Raw genomic sequence first — 21352 nt, 5'->3', positions numbered from 1 at the left:
ACTTATTCTTCTGTTGTTTGATACTTTACATTAGTTTTGGATGATATCACACATGTAGGTATCGATCCGATACCAAGTAGTTACAGGATCATACATTGGTCATATTCAAAGTCCTCATGTGTCCAGGAATGTATTTCCTGAGTTCATAAACATAATATGAATTTTTTTTTAAAATAAAAATTGTGACGATACAAATCGATGTAATCATAGTAGTATCGACTAGATAGACTCCTTTACTTGGTATCATTACAGTGGATGTCAGGTGTAGATCCATTCATGGCGTTTGTTTACATTTTGACGCCGGTGAGCTACGGTGTGTAGTGAAGCATGTTTAGCTATTCCTCGTCCTGCAGTGATAATGATACTTGTAAGAAACGTACTTTATTTGTCACCATGGAGACCAGGATTAGTGATTTAGAAGTAGCTAAAACACTGCCGATTGCGGATGGATGTTTTAAAGCATCTCTTCCTGAGGGCGTTTCAGTGTTATAACTTCACCTTTATTTTTAGTTTTTAGGCCAAAATGCGTCCGTTCTCCCTTTTCTGTCTACACACTGTGTCTGCTTGTAAGTACTCTGTGATTGTACACTGCCGAACATGCTCCTCTGCTCGTAAACCAGCAATGTCACGATGTGAGGACGCACCGTCATGCCCATTAAAAATTATTATTTTTTAAATATTTGGGGAATCAGTACTTTTCAGAGTATAGTACCGTTTTTGATTCATTAGTACCGCGATACTATACTAGTACCGGTATACCGTGCAACCCTACTTGTAACTATTTATTAAACAAAACCAGTTTTCTTTAAGTAATATTTAAATTTATCAGAGTTGTTTATCTATAATGTAGTTAATCATAAAACTGGCATCCAATGTTATTAAAAAAAAATAAAAATAAATTAAAAAAGTAGTCAAATCAAATCGTTACACCCAAGAATCGAATCATGTGGTGCCCAAAGATTCACAGCCCTATTTTGTAGACTTTGAACGCAGTACTGGAGATCAAACATAATAAGGAGGTGAAGGATCAACTTTCTATTTACTAACAAGCCAAAACCCAAATGCCCTCACAAACTATCAGAAATCACATAAATCATTACCATTTTTGCAACAATAATCAACATTTAAAAAAAGTAAAATCCATTTACATTCAAACCAGACTATTTATACAGCACTTTTCATACACAGGCAAGGGGCAAACACAGCAGTTTGATACAACAATGATTTGTAATCGGGACACCTGAGTAGATTAATTTACACCCGTTTTCATAAAAAAATATGTTCCAAAAGGTGAGACGAAAACCCACTTGCACGATTAATTTTACCCATCAGAAAGAATGTAAGTGAATTAAAACAGTCATTTTTTAATGAGCTCTTAGTATGTGCTTTTGGTGTAATCTAGTGTATGTGGTGTAAAACGAGTAAAACATCAACGCAGTGTTTTTGTTGAAATCCTGTGGTTTCTCAGGTTAAGGTTGCAAGGATTACTTAAAACAGACAACAAATTAACATTATTGGGGGGAAAAAACTACTTTTTCCGCAACTTTCTAGAAAAAAACAAAACCCCCAAAAACCATGGAATCCAGGAGGGACTGAATAGTGTTTATGCCATATTTTGATTTAAATTTGGGAATTGGGTTCCCCCACTCAGTATAGAAATCACTAGGGAATTTCAAGGTGTTAGATGTTGTAAGAATGTAAAATTAAAGATAAAACTTGTTCTAAGACTGCAATAAGATCATGTGCCATCATTTTTTAAATGTGTTTTTTAAGCCCAGTGAAGTCTTTACACAAAAAAACCTAAACAAAACCCCCTCAAGGCGCTTTAAACGATTTTTATTTTTATTTTTATTTTTTTTTTTTTTTTTACAGCATCGTGCCTCTCTGTTGATAGTTCCTACATACATTCATGTTTTCAAGTGCAGCAATGAGTGCAACACACTTTTTGTCTCTATCCAACTTGGCCTGTGCTGCCCCCTGTGGACAACATGGAGCACTGCAGCAGCCAGGCCCTCCTCTCACACCTGCTCTATAATTTATAGATCTTACCTCAGCTACCAAAATAGGCCGCCTGCTTCCCCCCCGCCCCCACGGGAGCGTGAGCGTGCAAACTCTCCCTTCGGGCTGTCACTTTGTAAAAGCAAGCGCGTGTTTTGGAATTTGATGCACTTTTTTTTTTTCAAGTTGGTTCTATGTACAAACTTTCATGAAAGGCTTTGCAAATGTGACAAATGATGCAAAATATCCTACCCATTTTTCAAAATAATCACATATCACACAAATGATCACCGTAAATGAATTCTGGCTTCTCTTTGTACTTGAAAGTATAAACTTTGAAACCGAAAAATCCAGTTTTGAGGTTGAATTCTGAAAAATATGTTTAGCGTGAGTATGTTTTAGCTCAGGGGTCACCAACGCAGTGCCCGCGGGCACCAGGTCGCCCGTAAGGACCAGATGAGTCGCCCGCTGGCCTGTTCTAAAAATAGCTCAAATAGCAGCACTTACCAGTGAGCTGCCTCTATTTTTTAAATTGTATTTATTGACTAGCAAGCTGTTCTCGCTTTGCTCGAAATTTTTAATTCTAAGAGACAAAACTCAAATAGAATTTGAAAATCCAAGAAAATATTTTAAAGACTTGGTCTTCATTTGTTTAAATAAATTCATTTATTTTATTTTACTTTGCTTCTTTTAACTTTCAGAAAGACAATTTTAGAGAAAAAATACAACCTTAAAAATGATTTTAGGATTTTTAAACACATTTACCTTTTAAAGTCCTTCCTCTTCTTTCCTGACAATTTAAATCAATGTTCAAGTAAATTAATTGTTTTTATTGTAAAGAATAATAAATACATTTTAATTTAATTCTTCATTTTAGCTTCTGTTTTTTTGACGAAGAATATTTGTGAAATATTTCTTCAAACTTTTTATGATTAAAATTCAAAAAAAATATTCTGGCAAATCTAGAAAATCTGTAGAATCAAATATAAATCTTATTTCAAAGTCTTTTGAATTTCTTTTAACATTTTTGTTCTGGAAAATCTAGAAGAAATAATGATTTGTCTTTGTTAGAAATATAGCTTGGTCCAATTTGTTATATATTCTAACAAAGTGCAGATTGGATTTTAACCTATTTAAAACATGTCATCAAAATTCTAAAATTAATCTTAATCAGGAAAAATTACTAATGATGTTCCATAAATTTATTTTTTAAATTTTTCAAAAAGATTAAAATTAGCTCGTTTTTCTCTTCTTTTTTTCGGTTGAATTTTTAATTTTAAAGAGTCGAAATTGAAGATAAACTATGTTTCAAAATTCCATTTTCATTTTTTTTCGTGTTTTCTCCTCTTTTAAACCGTTCAATTAAGTGTTTTTTTCATCATTTATTCTCTACAAAAAACCTTCCGTAAAAGATCAATATAATTAATTATTAATAATAACATAGAGTTAAAGGTAAATTGAGCAAATTGGCTATTTCTGGCAATTTATTTAAGTGTGTATCAAACTGGTAGCCCTTCGCATTAATCAGTACCCAAGAAGTAGCTCTTGGTTTCAAAAAGGTTGGGGACCCCTGTTTTAGCTGTTAAACAAACAAAAAAGTATTTATTAAACATTTGCATAAAGCAAAAAAAATGACCAGTGCCATGTTGATAGTACGACAAACTTCATCATCATCATTTCTTTTTATTCCTTTCATGAAAATGCAAGCCATATACAGTTGACACTTTCATTGTTTTTTTTGTTTCTTATACATTTCCATGATCAGAAAGGAGCAGATGGAAGAACACTATTCTTATATTTATCTGCCCCCTTTTTAACACAAATTATTTTAGATGACTTTATCACTGTTCCCTCCACCAACACCCCAACTCCAACATACTTTTAATTTTTGTTTTAGCAAAACTTAAATGAGCTGTCGAAGGTAAAAACGACTATCTGCAATATTGCGGTTAATTACGAGTTAACTACAGAAATGCGATTAATCGGGATAACCTTCAAAACCCAAAACCAGTGAAGTTGACACGTTGTGTAAATGGTAAATAAAAACAGAATACAATGATTTACGAATCTTTTTCAAATTATATTCAATTGAATGGACTGCAAAAAGTTAGCACGTTGGCATGTTTACCACTGTGTTACATGGCCTTTCCTTTTAACAACACTCAGTAAACTTTTGGGAACTGAGAACAATTTTTGAAGCTTCTCAGGTGGAATTATTTTCCATTCTTGCTTGATGTACAGCTTAAGTTGTTCAACAGTCTGGGGGTCTCCGTTGTGGTATTTTAGGCTTCATAATGCGCCACACATTTTCAATGGGAGACAGGTCTGGACTACAGGCAGGCCAGTCTAGTACGCGCACTCTTTTACTATGAAGCCATGTTGATGTAACACGTGGCTTGGCATTGTCTTGCTGAAATAAGCAGGGGCGTCCATGAAAAAGACCTCGCGTGGATGGCAACATGTTGCTCCAAAACCTGTATGTACCTTTCAGCATTAATGGTGCCTTCACAGACGTGTAAGTTAACCATGCCTTGGGCACTAATACACCCCCATACCATCAGAGATGCTGGCTTTTTCTGGCTTTGCGCCTAGAACAACCCGGATGGTTCTTTTCCTCTTTGTTCCGGAAGACACAACGTCCACTGTTTCCAAAAACAATTTGAAAGGTGGACTTGTCAGAACACAGAACACTTTTCCACTTTTCATCAGTCCATCTTAGATGAGCTCGGGCCCAGCGAATCCGGCGGCGTTTCTGGGTGTTGTTGATAAATGGCTTTGGCTTTGCATAGTAGAGATTTAACTTGCACTTACAGATGTAGCAACGAACTGTAGTTACTGACAGTGGTTTTCTGAAGTGTTCCTGAGCCCATGTGGTGATATCCTTTACACACTGATGTCGTTTTTTGATGCAGTACCGCCTGAGGGATCCAAGGTCACAGGCATTCAATGTTACGTGCAGTGATTTCTCCAGATTCTCTGAACCTTTTGATGATATTACGGACCGTAGATGGTGAAATCCCTAAATTCCTTGCAATAGCTGGTTGAGAAATGTTGTTCTTAAACTGTTTGACAATTTGCTCACGCATTTGTTGACAAAGTGGTGACCCTCGCCCCCATCCTTGTTTGTGAAAGACTGAGCAGTTCATGGAAGCTGCTTTTATACCCAATCATGGCACCCACCTGTTCCCAATTAGCCCGTTCACCTGTGGGATGTTCCAAATAAGTGTTTGATGAGCATTCCTCAACTTTCTCAGTCTTATTTGCCACTTGTGCCAGCTTTTTTGAAACACGTTGCAGGCATCAAATTCCAAATGAGCTAATATTTGCAAAAAAACCCAACAGTTTTCCAGTTCGAAAATTAAATATCTTGTCTTTGCAGCCTATTTAATTGAATATAGGTTGAAAAAGATTTGTTTTATTTACAATTTACACAGCGTGTCATCTTCCCTGGTTTTGGGTTTTGTATATATATATATATTTTATATATTGCTTACATTTTTTTTTTTTTTTTTAGCCCTACAGTGTTGGAAACAAATGAATGAAATAAACATACTTTGATTTATTTTTTCAATCTACTGCCTCCATTCAGGCCCTCTACATGTTCCTGGCCCTCGCTATCACATGTGACGAGTACTTTGTCACGTCACTGGAGAAAATCTGTGAGGTACTTTAGAAGTTTTCTTTTGACTTTTTTTTTTTTTTTTTGCATGTTACTGTTTTTTTTGTTTTTTTTGTGCGACAAAGTCAGTATTTTTTTTGTTCCTCTCTCTGTTCGTGCAGAAACTTCACCTCAGTGAAGACGTCGCCGGCGCCACCTTCATGGCAGCTGGCAGCTCTGCGCCCGAGCTTTTTGCCTCGGTCATCGGTACACACACACTTATATACACTTACACACACACACACACACACACACACACACACACACACACACACTTACGCAGATGGTGGCCGTCACGACTTGATTCTCATTTGCCGCCTGCTTGTGTGCGCAGGTGTCTTCATCACCCATGGAGACGTGGGGGTGGGGACCATTGTTGGCTCAGCCGTCTTCAACATCCTGTGCATCATTGGAGTCTGTGGGATCTTTGCAGGACAGGTGTGTGTGTATGTATGTGTGTGTCTCTAAAAAAAGAGGTGACAAAGCAGAAGTGTGTACAAACTTAAAATGCGTTTTTCCAGGTGGTCATGTTAACTTGGTGGGCAGTTTTCCGAGATTCCTTCTACTACATCCTGTCCGTCATCGCTCTTATTGCAGTAAGTCGAAAACATCATAAATATCATATTTTTCATTGGAAAAGCGCTAATGTTTTTTTTTTTCTTTTTTTTTCTTTCTTCCTTCATTCCAGTTCATCTACGACGAGAAGATTGTGTGGTGAGTTAGCACATTTTTAGAGGAATTTCATTGAACTGGTTCGCCAAAAGTTACTATTGTGGTTGCAAATGATGTCATTATTGCTGATCTCATTCTTCAAGAGTCACAAAAGGCGTATTTTCTGGATTATAGAGCGCGCCGGTATATAAGACGCACCCACTAAATTCCCCAAAAATATACAATTTCCATGTATAAGCTGCACAAGTCGCAGATATATACGCTGTGACATGAGTTATTTACACAAAATTTTTATAAATTTCAATCAATCAATGCAATCAATGTTTATTTATATAGCCCTAAATCACAAGTGTTTCAAAGGGCTGCACAAGCCACAACGACATCCGCGGTACAGAGCCCACATAAGGGCAAGGAAAAACTCACAACCCCAATGGGACGTCGATATGAATGACTATGAGAAACCTTGGAGAGGACCGCATATGTGGGTGACACCCCCCACCCCCCCCTCCTCTCTAGGGGAGACCGGATGCAATGGACGTCGAGTGGGTCTGACATAATATTGTGAAAGTCCAGTCCATCGTACATCTAACATAATAGTGGGAGTCCAGTCCATAGTGGATCTAACATAATATTGTGAGTCCAGTCCATAGTGGATCTAACATAATAGTGAGAGTCGAGGTCCATAGTGGATCTAACATAATATTGTGAGAGTCCAGTCCATAGTGGATCGAACATAATAGTGAGAGTCCAGTCCATAGTGGATCTAACATACTATTGTGAGTCCAGTCCATAGTAGATCTAACATAATAGTGGGAGTCCAGTCCATAGTGGATCTAACATAATATTGTGAGAGTCCAGTCCATAGTGGATCTAACATAATAGTGAGAGTCGAGGTCCATAGTGGATCTAACTTAATATTGTGAGAGTCCAGTCCATAGTGGATCTAACATAATAGTGAGAGTTCAGTCCATAGTGGATCTAACATAATAGTGAGAGTCCAGTCCATAGTGGATCTAACATAATATTGTGAGAGTCCAGTCCATAGTGGATCTAACATAATAGTGAGAGTCCAGTCCATAGTGGATCTAACATAATATTGTGAGAGTCCAGTCCATAGTGGATCTAACATAATATTGTGAGAGTCCAGTCCATAGTGGATCTAACATAATAGTGAGAGTCCAGTCCATAGTGGATCTAACATAATATTGTGAGAGTCCAGTCCATAGTGGATCTAACATAATAGTGAGAGTCCAGTCCATAGTGGATCTAACATAATATTGTGAGAGTCCAGTCCATAGTGGATCTAACATAATAGTGAGAGTCCAGTCCATAGTGGGTCTAACATAATATTGTGAGAGTCCAGTCCATAGTGGATCTAACATAATAGTGAGAGTCCAGTCCATAGTGGGTCTAACATAATATTGTGAGAGTGCAGTCCATAGTGGATCTAACATAATAGTGAGAGTCCAGTCCATAGTGGATCTAACATAATAGTGAGAGTCCAGTCCATAGTGGATCTAACATAATATTGTGAGAGTCCAGTCCATAGTGGATCTAACATAATATTGTGAGAGTCCAGTCCATAGTGGATCTAACATAATATTGTGAGAGTCCAGTCCATAGTGGATCTAACATAATAGTGAGAGTCCAGTCCATAGTGGATCTAACATAATATTGTGAGAGTCCAGTCCATAGTGGATCTAACATAATAGTGAGAGTCCAGTCCATAGTGGATCTAACATAATATTGTGAGAGTCCAGTCCATAGTGGATCTAGCATAATAGTGAGAGTCCAGTCCATAGTGGGTCTAACATAATATTGTGAGAGTCCAGTCCATAGTGGCTCTAACATAATAGTGAGAGTCCAGTCCATAGTGGATCTAACATAATAGTGAGAGTCCAGTCCATAGTGGGTCTAACATAATATTGTGAGAGTCCAGTCCATAGTGGGTTTAACATAATAGTGAGAGTCCAGTCCATAGTGGGTCTAACATAATATTGTGAGAGTCCAGTCCATAGTGGATCTAACATAATAGTGAGAGTCCAGTCCATAGTGGATCTAACATAATAGTGAGAGTCCAGTCCATAGTGGATCTAACATAATATTGTGAGAGTCCAGTCCATAGTGGATCTAACATAATATTGTAAGAGTCCAGTCCATAGTGGATCGAACATAATATTGTGAGAGTCCAGTCCATAGTGGATCTAACATAATAGTGAGAGTCCAATCCATAGCGGATCTAACATAATAGTGAGAGTCCAGTCCATAGTGGATCTAACATAATAGTGAGAGTCCAGTCCATAGTGGGTCTAACATAATATTGTGAGAGTCCAGTCCATAGTGGATCTAACATAATAGTGAGAGTCCAGTCCATAGTGGATCTAACATAATATTGTGAGAGTCCAGTCCATAGTGGATCTAACATAATAGTGAGAGTCCAGTCCATAGTGGATCTAACATAATATTGTGAGAGTCCAGTCCATAGTGGATCTAACATAATAGTGAGAGTCCAGTCCATAGTGGATCTAACATAATATTGTGAGAGTCCAGTCCATAGTGGATCTAACATAATAGTGAGAGTCCAGTCCATAGTGGGTCTAACATAATATTGTGAGAGTCCAGTCCATAGTGGATCTAACATAATAGTGAGAGTCCAGTCCATAGTGGGTCTAACATAATATTGTGAGAGTGCAGTCCATAGTGGATCCAACATAATAGTGAGAGTCCAGTCCATAGTGGATCTAACATAATAGTGAGAGTCCAGTCCATAGTGGATCCAACATAATATTGTGAGAGTCCAGTCCATAGTGGATCTAACATAATATTGTAAGAGTCCAGTCCATAGTGGATCTAACATAATATTGTGAGAGTCCAGTCCATAGTGGATCTAACATAATAGTGAGAGTCCAGTCCATAGTGGATCTAACATAATATTGTGAGAGTCCAGTCCATAGTGGATCTAACATAATAGTGAGAGTCCAGTCCATAGTGGATCTAACATAATATTGTGAGAGTCCAGTCCATAGTGGATCTAGCATAATAGTGAGAGTCCAGTCCATAGTGGGTCTAACATAATATTGTGAGAGTCCAGTCCATAGTGGCTCTAACATAATAGTGAGAGTCCAGTCCATAGTGGATCTAACATAATATTGTGAGAGTCCAGTCCATAGTGGGTTTAACATAATAGTGAGAGTCCAGTCCATAGTGGGTCTAACATAATATTGTGAGAGTCCAGTCCATAGTGGATCTAACATAATAGTGAGAGTCCAGTCCATAGCGGATCTAACATAATAGTGAGAGTCCAGTCCATAGTGGATCTAACATAATATTGTGAGAGTCCAGTCCATAGTGGATCTAACATAATATTGTGAGAGTCCAGTCCATAGTGGATCTAACATAATATTGTAAGAGTCCAGTCCATAGTGGATCTAACATAATATTGTGAGAGTCCAGTCCATAGTGGATCTAACATAATGGTGAGAGTCCAGTCCATAGTGGATCTAACATAATAGTGAGAGTCCAGTCCATAGTGGATCTAACATAATAGTGAGAGTCCAGTCCATAGTGGATCTAACATAATATTGTGAGAGTCCAGTCCATAGTGGATCTAGCATAATAGTGAGAGTCCAGTCCATAGTGGGTCTAACATAATATTGTGAGAGTCCAGTCCATAGTGGATCTAACATAATAGTGAGAGTCCAGTCCCTAGTGGATCTAACATAATAGTGAGAGTCCAGTCCATAGTGGGTCTAACATAATATTGTGAGAGTCCAGTCCATAGTGGATCTAACATAATAGTGAGAGTCCAGTCCATAGTGGATCTAACATAATAGTGAGAGTCCAGTCCATAGTGGATCTAACATAATATTGTGAGAGTCCAGTCCATAGTGGATCTAACATAATAGTGAGAGTCCAGTCCATAGTGGATCTAACATAATAGTGAGAGTCCAGTCCATAGTGGATCTAACATAATATTGTGAGTCCAGTCCATAGTGGATCTAACATAATAGTGAGAGTCCAGTCCATAGTGGATCTAACATAATATTGTGAGAGTCCAGTCCATAGTGGATCTAACATAATAGTGATAGTCCAGTCCATAGTGGATCCAACATAATATTGTGAGAGTCCAGTCCATAGTAGATCCAACATAATAGTGAGAGTCCAGTCCATAGTGGATCTAACATAATATTGTGAGAGTCCAGTCCATAGTAGATCTAACATAATAGTGAGAGTCCAGTCCATAGTGGATCTAACATAATAGTGAGAGTCCAGTCCATAGTGGATCTAACATAATATTGTGAGAGTCCAGTCCATAGTGGATCTAACATAATAGTGAGAGTCCAGTCCATAGTGGATCTAACATAATAGTGAGAGTCCAGTCCATAGTGGATCTAACATAATAGTGAGAGTCCAGTCCATAGTGGATCTAACATAATATTGTGAGTCCAGTCCATAGTGGATCTAACATAATAGTGAGAGTCCAGTCCATAGTGGATCTAACATAATATTGTGAGAGTCCAGTCCATAGTGGATCTAACATAATATTGTAAGAGTCCAGTCCATAGTGGATCTAACATAATATTGTGAGAGTCCAGTCCATAGTGGATCTAACATAATGGTGAGAGTCCAGTCCATAGTGGATCTAACATAATAGTGAGAGTCCAGTCCATAGTGGATTTAACATAATAGTGAGAGTCCAGTCCATAGTGGGTCTAACATAATATTGTGAGAGTCCAGTCCATAGTGGATCTAACATAATAGTGAGAGTCCAGTCCATAGTGGATCTAACATAATAGTGAGAGTCCAGTCCATAGTGGGTCTAACATAATATTGTGAGAGTCCAGTCCATAGTGGATCTAACATAATAGTGAGAGTCCAGTCCATAGTGGATCTAACATAATAGTGAGAGTTCAGTCCATAGTGGATCTAGCATAATATTGTGAGAGTCCAGTCCATAGTGGATCTAACATAATAGTGAGAATCCAGTCCATAGTGGATCTAACATAATAGTGAGAGTCCAGTCCATAGTGGGTCTAACATAATATTGTGAGAGTCCAGTCCATAGTGGATCTAACATAATAGTGAGAGTCCAGTCCATAGTGGATCTAACATAATAGTGAGAGTCCAGTCCATAGTGGATCTAACATAATAGTGAGAGTTCAGTCCATAGTGGATCTAACATAATATTGTGAGAGTCCAGTCCATAGTGGATCTAACATAATAGTGAGAATCCAGTCCATAGTGGATCTAACATAATAGTGAGAGTCCAGTCCATAGTGGGTCTAACATAATATTGTGAGAGTCCAGTCCATAGTGGATCTAACATAATAGTGAGAGTCCAGTCCATAGTGGATCTAACATAATAGTGAGAGTCCAGTCCATAGTGGGGCCAGCAGGAGACCATCTCGAGCGGAGACGGGTCAGCAGCGCAGAGATGTCCCCAACCGATGCACAGGCGAGCGGTCCACCCCGGGTCCCGACTCTGGACAGCCAGCACTTCATCCATGGTCACCGGACATATGCCCCCCCCCCCCCCCTCCACAAGGGAGAGGGGGGCAGTGGAGAAAATAAAAGAGAGACGGCAGATCAACTGGTCTAAAAAGGGGTCTATTTAAAGGCTAGAGCAGAGGTCGGCAACACAAAATGTTGAAAGAGCCATATTGGACCAAAAATACAAAAACAAATCCGTCTGGAGCCGCAAAAAAATAAAAGCCATATTACATACAGATAGTGTGTCATGAGATATACATAGAATTAAGATGACTTAAAGGAAACTAAATGACCTCAAATATAGCTACAAACGAGGCATAATGATGCAATATGTACATATAGCTAGCCTAAATAGCATGTTAGCATTGATTAGCTTGCAGTCATGCAGTGACCAAATATGTCAAGTCAATAACATCAACAAAACTCACCTTTGTGCATTCACGCACAACGTTAAGTTTGGTGGACAAAATGAGACAGAAAAAGAAATGGCATAAAACACGTCCTAGAAAGTCGGAGAAAGTTATATATGTAAACAAACTACGGTGAGTTCAAGGACCGACAAAATTAGTAGGACAAAACGGCGCTCGACAAATACTCGAATCAGTGAGGCATGTTTAATATAAACAGTGTGCTTTATAACAATTAGGGAGGTTTGCGTCATGTTTGTCCTTCTACAGAAACCATATTAAACCGCATGCGGCTCTCGAGCCGCGGGTTGCCGACCCCTGGGCTAGAGTATACAAATGAGTTTTAAGATGAGACTTAAATGCTTCTACTGAGGTAGCATCTCTAATTGTTACCGGGAGGGCATTCCATAGTACTGGAGCTCCAATAGAAAACGCTCTATAGCCCGCAGACTTTTTTGGGGCTCTGGGAATCACTAATAAGCCGGAGTTCTTTGAACGCAGATTTCTTGCCGGGACATATGGTACAATACAATCGACAAGATAGGATGGAGATAGACCGTGTATTTACATACTTTAATTGTTTCCAAACGGTGTCTGTAACACGGCAGTAAAACGGCTGATCAAACAAAAGAGAAGTCATCGTCATGCGGAAACTAGTTCTCCTATCAGCTAAACAGACTCCATAACTCCGCGGTGCCGTTTTGGTGAATTTATGGAACTGAAACCGTACCAAAAAAAATGCCATTGTAAGTCAATTCTAACACACACTCGTAAATGTGTTAGCATATTAGCTAATGCTAATGACGCTAGCTTGATTACATTACGGTAGCACGTGCAAATATGTGTGAAAACACTGCTACACACATCACACATTTTAGTTGTATTGTAAAACTTACAAAGGTTGCTTGGAGTGATGAATGAAGAATCCTTTCGAGCAGAACCGCTATGGACGGCTGCAAGACTTTTATACTTGTGGCTCAAAGCTTTAAACAGCAGGAAACACTGTAGCCGTTAAGTGTGCGAACCCGTCCAAAAGATGGCGCCATAGCACAAACAACAACGCACCTTTTCAGCGGCTTTGCATGTGTTTAATGAGAACTATTTGCCTTAAGGTCGTCAGCGAAGAAAAATCCATAAATTAGCCGCAGGGTTCAAAGCGTAGGAAACAATTAGTGGTATAGTCCAACATTTATGGTAGATGGATGGAGATAGATATTTACAGACATACACTGTAACTGGGAAGTATTCACAGCGCTTCCCTTTTTCCAAATTTTATGTTAAGGTCTTATTCCAAACTTGAATAACTACATTTTTGTCCTCAAAATTCTACACACAATTCCCCATAATGACAATGTGAATTTTTTTTTCTTTTTAATATATTAAAACAAACAAAAAAAACTCACTTGTACATAAGTATTCAGACCCTTTGCTCAATACTTAGTTGATGCCTCAAGTCTTTTCGAATACGATGCCACAAGCTTGGCACATTCCTCTTTGCAGTAATCAGGTTGGATGGAAGCGTGGAATATTAAAGGCTTGATCGAGCGAAACTCAAATATGAAAGAACTCTAACCTTATGACAGATGTATGCTTTTTGAAGTGGAGTGGTAATTCGTTCTTTTGACGACACCCAGTAGCCAAAATAGTTAATTAAGTTAATCTCATGACGCAGTAAATTGAATGATGCGGACACATCTGTTACTGGATGCTTTCTGATGCGCTTCTGCCTTGGAGACTTTGTATGTGCGATTAATAAGAAACTATACATATTTGATACTTGTTTATATTGACAAAAGTGATATTTTACACTGCAATGTTGTTCAATCATTACGTATGTCTAGCTTGTGTGCTATTGTGTGCTTGGCTGTTGTGCAGCTGCAAGCTCCTAGTAGCCTTTAGCATAGCATGTTTACCTTTTTTGTAAAGTACTTTAGTAAAATAATTGGAGTGCATTTAGACGTTAACTGTTCAGCTTTACACAAATCAACTGCTTGTATCGGATATTTTTACACACAAGCCGATATCATTCGATGCTTTTTTTTTTTGCTGGTATCAAACCAATATCTGTCATCAATATTGGATCAGGACACGCTTGATGATCATCTCGGATCATGATGATGACAGTAAACAAAGGTTTTACAGTCAACTATAAATACTGTGTAACAAACTAGTTATTAGTTCATGTTCATTATTATTATTTTTTTTACAAAACTAGTTTCAAATGTGGGATTTTTTGTTTGTCTTCCAGGTGGGAGAGTTTAGTCCTGGTGGTCATGTATGCGGGGTACATCCTGATCATGAAGTAAGTGCTCGTCTGGTCTACCGCTACCAATTTTCCCCAACTGCAAAAGGCATCTCTTTTATTTTGGTGCAGATCTGGATAAAGATGTGTCACAATAGACAAATAACGTCTTCCTTGAGTCAAACGGAAGCAAATGCTGTACATGGAAAAACTAGTACAGTATTATGCAGTACTGTACCTGTGGATTAGGATATTATTATTGTATAAATGATATACATTGGCTGATGAAAGAGATTTCAAAACTGTTGTCGCATTGTGATAATGCACGTTGATGCCACATTCTAGCAATATTTGACAGCGACAAGCCTACGGACACGTCCGCAACACGATGTAGTGTATTTGCTGGCGGCTAACGTCCCTCCACAGTGCCAAGCCGCTTCTAAATCACTAGTCCTCGCCTCCAAATTACATGCACCATTATCACTGGAGGATGAGGAATAGGTAAACATGCTACACTGCACACTCTAGGAGAATACAAGAAGCCATGCTAACCGCTAAGATAAGGCTCTTGAATGTAAACAGTGTATACAAATATAGACTGTATTGTAAGTATAGTAACAGTGTATAATGGATACTACAGTGATTAGATCAAAATATTGTTTTTTTATTTTATTTTATTTTAAATTAGGCAAAGTAATTTCCTGCGATAAATCAGAATTAATCACTATTCAAAAGTGTGATTGATCTGATAAAAAAAAATAAAAAAAAATTGACAGTACTAGTCAAAATATTGGGGTATTTTTTAGTCAGGCAGTAAAGTAATTTACAGTGCATTTTAATTAGGCAAATTCATTTCCTGTGACTAATACCAATTTAAAAGTGTGATTAATTTGATTTAAAAATATCATTTGACAGCACAAGTAAAATCCTTGGTCTTTTTTAAAAATTATTATTAAATTAATTTCAATTAAGCAATAAAGTAATTTCTTGCGATTAATCACAATTAAAAAATTGTGATTAACCTGATCAATTTTTTTTTATTTGACAGCACTAGTAAAAATATTGGGGTATTTTTTTATATTAATTCAAATTAGGCAGTAAAGTAATTTCCTGTGACTAATCCCGATGAATCCAAATTCAAAAGTGTTAATCTGATAAAAAATATAAATATTTTGACACCAATAATCAAAATATGTGGTCTTTTTTCAAGTTAATTTAAATCAGGCAGTAAAGTAATGTACGGCGGTTAATTGTTTGTTTTTAAGTGAATTTTAATCAAGCAATAAAGTGATTTCCTGCCACTAATCCAAATTCAAAAGTCTGATTAATCTGATTAAAAATAATCATTTGACAGCACTAGTAAAATCATTGGTCTTTTTAAAAGTTAATTTAAATCAAGCAATAAAGTAATTTCTTGCGAGTAATCAAAATACAAAATTGTGATTAACCTGATTAAAATAAATAAATCGTAATGTGACAGCACTAGTAAAAATACTGGGGTAATTTTTTAAGATAATTTAAATTAGGCAAGAAAGTATTTACTGTGATTAATCATGATTCATCATAATTCATAAATGTGATTATACTGATAAAAAAAATAATCATTTGTCAGCACTCGTCAAAAATATTGGTCTTTTTTAAAGTTAATTTAGATTTGGCAATAAAGTAATTTACAGTGGTTAGTTGGCCTTTTTAAAATTAATTTATATTGGGCAAGCAAGTAATTTACTGCGATTAATCACAATTTAAAAGTGTAATTAATCTGATTTAAAAAAAAAAAGATTCATTTGACAGCACTATTCAAACATATTGGTCTTTTTAAAAGTTAATTTAGATTAGGCAATGAAGTTATTTACAGTGGTTAGATGTCCTTTTTTAGAGTTAATTCAAATTGGGCAAGATCATTTACTGCGATTAATCACAATTCAAAAGTGTGATTAATCTGAGCAAAAAAAAATCCTCATTAGAGAGCACTAGTAAACATAATGGGGTCTTTTTTAAATTTAAAATTTAAATCTGGCAATGACGTAATTTACTGTGATTATTAATAATTCATAAGTGTGATTAATCTGATTTAAAAAAATAAATAAATAAATAAATAATAATCCTTTGATAGCACTAAATTTAAAACAGGTTACAACAGTTCCTGGGGGTGTATACAAACAGCAAGTATGTGGGAGATAGCCTATTAAAAAACATTTTTTTATGAATTGAGTCTTGTAAATAATTAGAAAGAAAAAAAAAGATTCTTTAAGAGCTTGATTCTGAATTGAAATAAATAAGAATAATAAGTTATTGTTATACCAAATGTAGTACTTGAGGTGCCAGATTTAACCAAATGAGTACCACCAGAACAATATGTTCATGATCATTTAATTACAACAGGATATGAATAGAGTAGGTTATAAATACAATAAGATCATAAATAGAATAGAATAAATAGATACGAAATGTAAAAACAATGACAGCGAACCACATAAAAGCCCAGTTCAGCACATGTGCAGTTCGCATGTGAATCAAGTTTTTTTGTCCAGCCCCCCTACAGTAGTTGAGACTTAAAGCACTTTGATAAAGGTGAGAAACAGTATTGGATTCAAGAAACAACCCATAGAGAAGTACGTTATTGGCATTTTTCAAATGACTATTTTTCGGCCGATAGAGCACACATAAGCTGCACCCGCTAAATTTTAGAAGAAAAAGTATTTTCCATATATTAGTCGCAGAAATATACGTTTTGAAAAGAGTTATTTACACTTTTGGAATACCTTAATTGTTTCCAAACGGTGTCTGTAACAGGGCAGTAAAACATCTGATCAAACAAAACAGAAGTCATCGTCATGGACCCACTAGCTGCCGAAGCGAGCTCTCCAATCAGCTTAACCGACTCAATAACTCCACGGTGCCGTTTTGGTGAATTTACGAAACTGAAACAATACAAAAAGAATGCCATTGTAAGTTAATACTAACATAGACACTCGTAAAAGTGTTAGCATATTAGCTAATGCTAACAACACTGGCTTCATTACATTACGATAGCATGTACAAATATGCATGAAAACGCTCCTACAGACATCACACATGGGACGGTTTAGTAAGTAAGAATAGTTGTAGTTATATTGTAAAACTTAGAAACGTTGCTTGGAGTGACTTAAGAATTAAGAATCCATTCGAGTGGAAAACGCTATGGACAGCTAGAATTCGGAATGGCACTTGTACTTCCGGTTGAAAGCTCCAAATGACTGTAGACCAGGGGTGTCAAACTCATTTTAGATCGGGGGCCACATGGAGAAAAATCTACTCCCAAGTGGGCCGGACTGTTAAAATCACGGCACGATAACTTAAAAATAAAGACAACTTCAGATTTTTTCATTTCATTTCTTTTTTATTCCTTTCATGAAAATGCATATATACAAGCCATATACAGTTGACACTTTCATTGTTTTTTTGTTTCTTATACATTTCCATGATCAGATTGTTTTCTTTGTTTAAAAATACAACAAGCACATTCTGAAAAATGTACAAATCATAATGTTGGTTTTTTTTCCACACTTACATGTTGCGGTTAATAGTATTTTATCTTTATTTGTCGTTATTTATACTTTCTGAATAAATGATGTGATAATATTCATCAGTCAACTCATTGGTGTTAATTTTCAATATATCAAGATAAAAAAATGAAATCAAAATCAAATTACAGGATGTTATTTTTGTAGTTTGATCATTTTCCTCGACTGGTGCACATCATATGGGTTGATTTTTTTTTTTACATATGTAGCATCATCTACAAAGATACAAAGAATTGCAACATCTAGTGGACACATATAGAACAACAGTTTCTTTCACTCAAAAATTTCGGCTCATTTTCATACTTGGCAAACTCATCCCGCGGGCCGGATAAAACCTGTCGTACGTTTGACACCCCTGCTGTAGACGGTCACCTGGCAGCGCCTGCAGTGAGCAAACTCATCCAAAAGATGGCGCCACAGAACAAACAATAACACGTCATCTCAGTGTCTCTGCTTAATTATTAGCATGATGGCCGTCTGCGAAGAAAACCCCATAAATGAGCAGAAAACTTAACGGCTTATCGTCTGGAATTTACAGTAATTTTTGTAAATCTGCAAAATATGCCTTGAATGTTGATACACTAGATTGCCAAAAGTATTTGGCCACCCATCCAAATGATGAGAATCAGGTGTCCTAATCACTTGGCCCGGTGTATAAAATCAAGCACTTAGGCATGGAGACTGTTTCTACAAACATTTGTGAAAGAATGGGCCGCTGTCAGTGATTTCCAGCGTGGAACTGTCATACGATGCCACCTGTGCAACAAATCCAGTCGTGAAATTTCCTTGCTCCTAAATATTACAAAGTCAACTTTATTATAAGAAAAGTGAAGAGTTTGGGAACAACAGCAACTCAGCCACGAAGTGGTAGGCCACGTAAACTGACAGAGAGGGGTCAGCGGATGCTAGAGCGCATAGTGCAAAGACTTTCTGCACAGTCAGTTGCTACAGAGCTCCAAACTTCATGTGACCTTCCAATTAGCCCACGTCCAGTACGCAGAGAGCTTCCATGGCCGAGCAGCTGCATCTAAGCCATACATCACCAAGTCCAATGTAAATCATCGGATGCAGTGGTGTAAAGCACGTCACCACTGGACTCTAGAGCAGTGGAGACACGTTCTCTGGAGTGATGAATCACGCTTTTCCATCTGGCAATCTGATGGACGAGTCTGGGTTTGGAGGTTGCCAGGAGAACGCTACATTTCGGACTGCATTGTGCCGAGTGTGAAATTTGGTGGAGGAAGAATTATGGTGTGGGGTTGTTTTTCAGGAGTTGGGCTTGGTTGGCCCCTTAGTTCCAGTGAAAGGAACTTTGAATGCTCCAGGATACCAAAACATTTTGGACAATTCCATGCTCCCAACCTTGTGGGAACAGTTTGGAGCGGGCCAACGTGACTGTGCACCAGTGCACAAAGCAAGGTCCATAAAGACATGGATGACAGAGTCTGGTGTGGATGAACTTGACTGGCCTGCACAGAGTCCTGACCTGAACTTGATAGGAAAGGAACTTTGAATGCTCCAGGATAGGAATGGGATGGCACTTCAAGTTCATATGTGAGTCAAGGCAGGTGGCCAAATACTTTTGGCAATATAGTGCAGATGTGTGTTGGGTTATATTGCTGCATCATCAATATTCAGTCCGCTGCTTTTATTATTAGTGCAACATGGTGGTGTCAAAACAGACTCTGTCCACGATGCCCGTGTTGTCGTACTCGCATGCCAGGCGTGTGTGTGTGTGTGTGTGTGTGTGTGTGTGTGTGTGTGTGTGTGTGTGTGTGTGTGTCTCCAGCTGCTAATCTGTGTTGCACTCTCAGCAGCGGCTTAGCGGGATCTCTCCTCACGCCTCCCTCGGTCTGCCGCGAAGACGCAACTTGCTGTGGGATGCTGCTCTCGTATGACCCCTCCCGCAGCCCCTCTCCTAAAATATCCCCTGGCCATTTTAGGTCATCCCGGTCAAAATGGAGCGTGAAGGGAATATTAAAAAAAAAAAAAAAAAAAAGTAAAAGCTCAGCTGAAAATGTTTTGGGTGCAATATTGGAAATAAACTCGCTTTAGAACGCCGTCTGCTAATTAAAAGACATGCTGCAGGGTCTGCAACGATGCTGAGGGGACGTAGCCGTCGCATGAATAATTTACACTTTTTTAATGATGCGATTGGAGGAACTTGCTGAAAAGATATTCTGTGTTTATGAACATTTTTTTTTTCTTTTTTTTTTTGGTGTCTCATCATATTCTGTACTAGTGTTGTATCGATACCGATATTTTGGTACCAGTGCCAAAATTATTTCGATACTTTTCGGTACTTTTCTAAATAAAGGGCTTTATTTTAACAAAAAATCTTAGGGTACATTAAACATATGTTTCTTATTGCAAGTTTGTCCTTAAATAAAATAGTGAACATACAAGACAACTTGTCTTTTAGTACTAAATAAACAAACAAAGGCTCCTAATTTAGCTGCTGACATATGCAGTAACATATTGTGTCATTTATCATTCTATTATTTTGTCAAAATTATTGAGGACAAGTGGTAGAAAATGAATTATTAATCTACTTGTTCATTTACTGTTAATATCTGCTTACTTTATATTTTAACATGTTCTATCTACACTTCTGTTAAAATGTAATAATCACTTATTCTGTTTGGATGCTTTACATTAGTTTTGGGTGATACCACAAATGTGGGTATCAATCCGATACCAAGTAGTTGCAGGATCATACATTGGTCATATTCAAAGTCCTCGTGTCCATGGACATATTTCCTGAGTTTATAAACATAATGTAAAAAAAACAAAAAACGAAATATGTTGTGATGCCAAAAAATATCGATGTGATCATAGTAGTATTGACTAGATGCGCGCCTGTACTTGGTATCATTACAGTGGATGTCAGGTGTAGATCCACTCATGGCCTTTGTTTACATTGTGATGCCGGTGAGCTACGGTGTATACTTATTCTTCTGTTGTTTGATACTTTACATTAGTTTTGGATGATACCACAAATTTGGGTATCAATCCGATACCAAGTCGTGACAGGATCATACATTGGTCATGTTCCCCGGACTGTTGAACAACTTAAGCTGTACATCAAGCAAGAATGGGAAATAATTCCACCTGAAAAGCTTCAAAAATGTGTCTCCTCAGTTCCCAAAAGTTTACTGAGTGTTGTTAAAAGGAAAGGCCATGTAACACAGTGGTAAAAATGCCCCTGTGCCATCTTGCTTGCATGTGTTGCTGCCAATTAAATTCTAAGTTAATGATTATTTGCAAAAAAAAGTTCGGACATTAAATATATTGTCTTTGCAGTCTATTCAATTGAATA

At 37.4% G+C, this 21352-nt stretch overlaps 1 protein-coding gene across 2 annotated transcripts in view; it reads left to right on the top strand.

The window, feature by feature from the left end:
- slc24a4b (solute carrier family 24 member 4b) overlaps positions 1 to 21352 on the top strand; it is a 131875-nt gene that overhangs the window by 89268 nt on the left and 21255 nt on the right. For both annotated transcript variants that reach the window (XM_061987056.2, XM_061987055.2), the window contains exons 4-9: positions 5588 to 5662; positions 5779 to 5863; positions 5991 to 6094; positions 6178 to 6252; positions 6345 to 6370; positions 14474 to 14527. In XM_061987056.2, the coding sequence (XP_061843040.1) occupies positions 5588 to 5662; positions 5779 to 5863; positions 5991 to 6094; positions 6178 to 6252; positions 6345 to 6370; positions 14474 to 14527 (419 nt within the window). The remainder of the gene's footprint in view (positions 1 to 5587; positions 5663 to 5778; positions 5864 to 5990; positions 6095 to 6177; positions 6253 to 6344; positions 6371 to 14473; positions 14528 to 21352) is intronic.

The sequence above is a fragment of the Nerophis lumbriciformis genome, linkage group LG26 (assembly GCF_033978685.3).
Source record: "Nerophis lumbriciformis linkage group LG26, RoL_Nlum_v2.1, whole genome shotgun sequence".
Taxonomy (NCBI): Eukaryota; Metazoa; Chordata; class Actinopteri; order Syngnathiformes; family Syngnathidae; genus Nerophis; species Nerophis lumbriciformis.
This window is presented reverse-complemented; position numbering and strand designations above follow the sequence as displayed.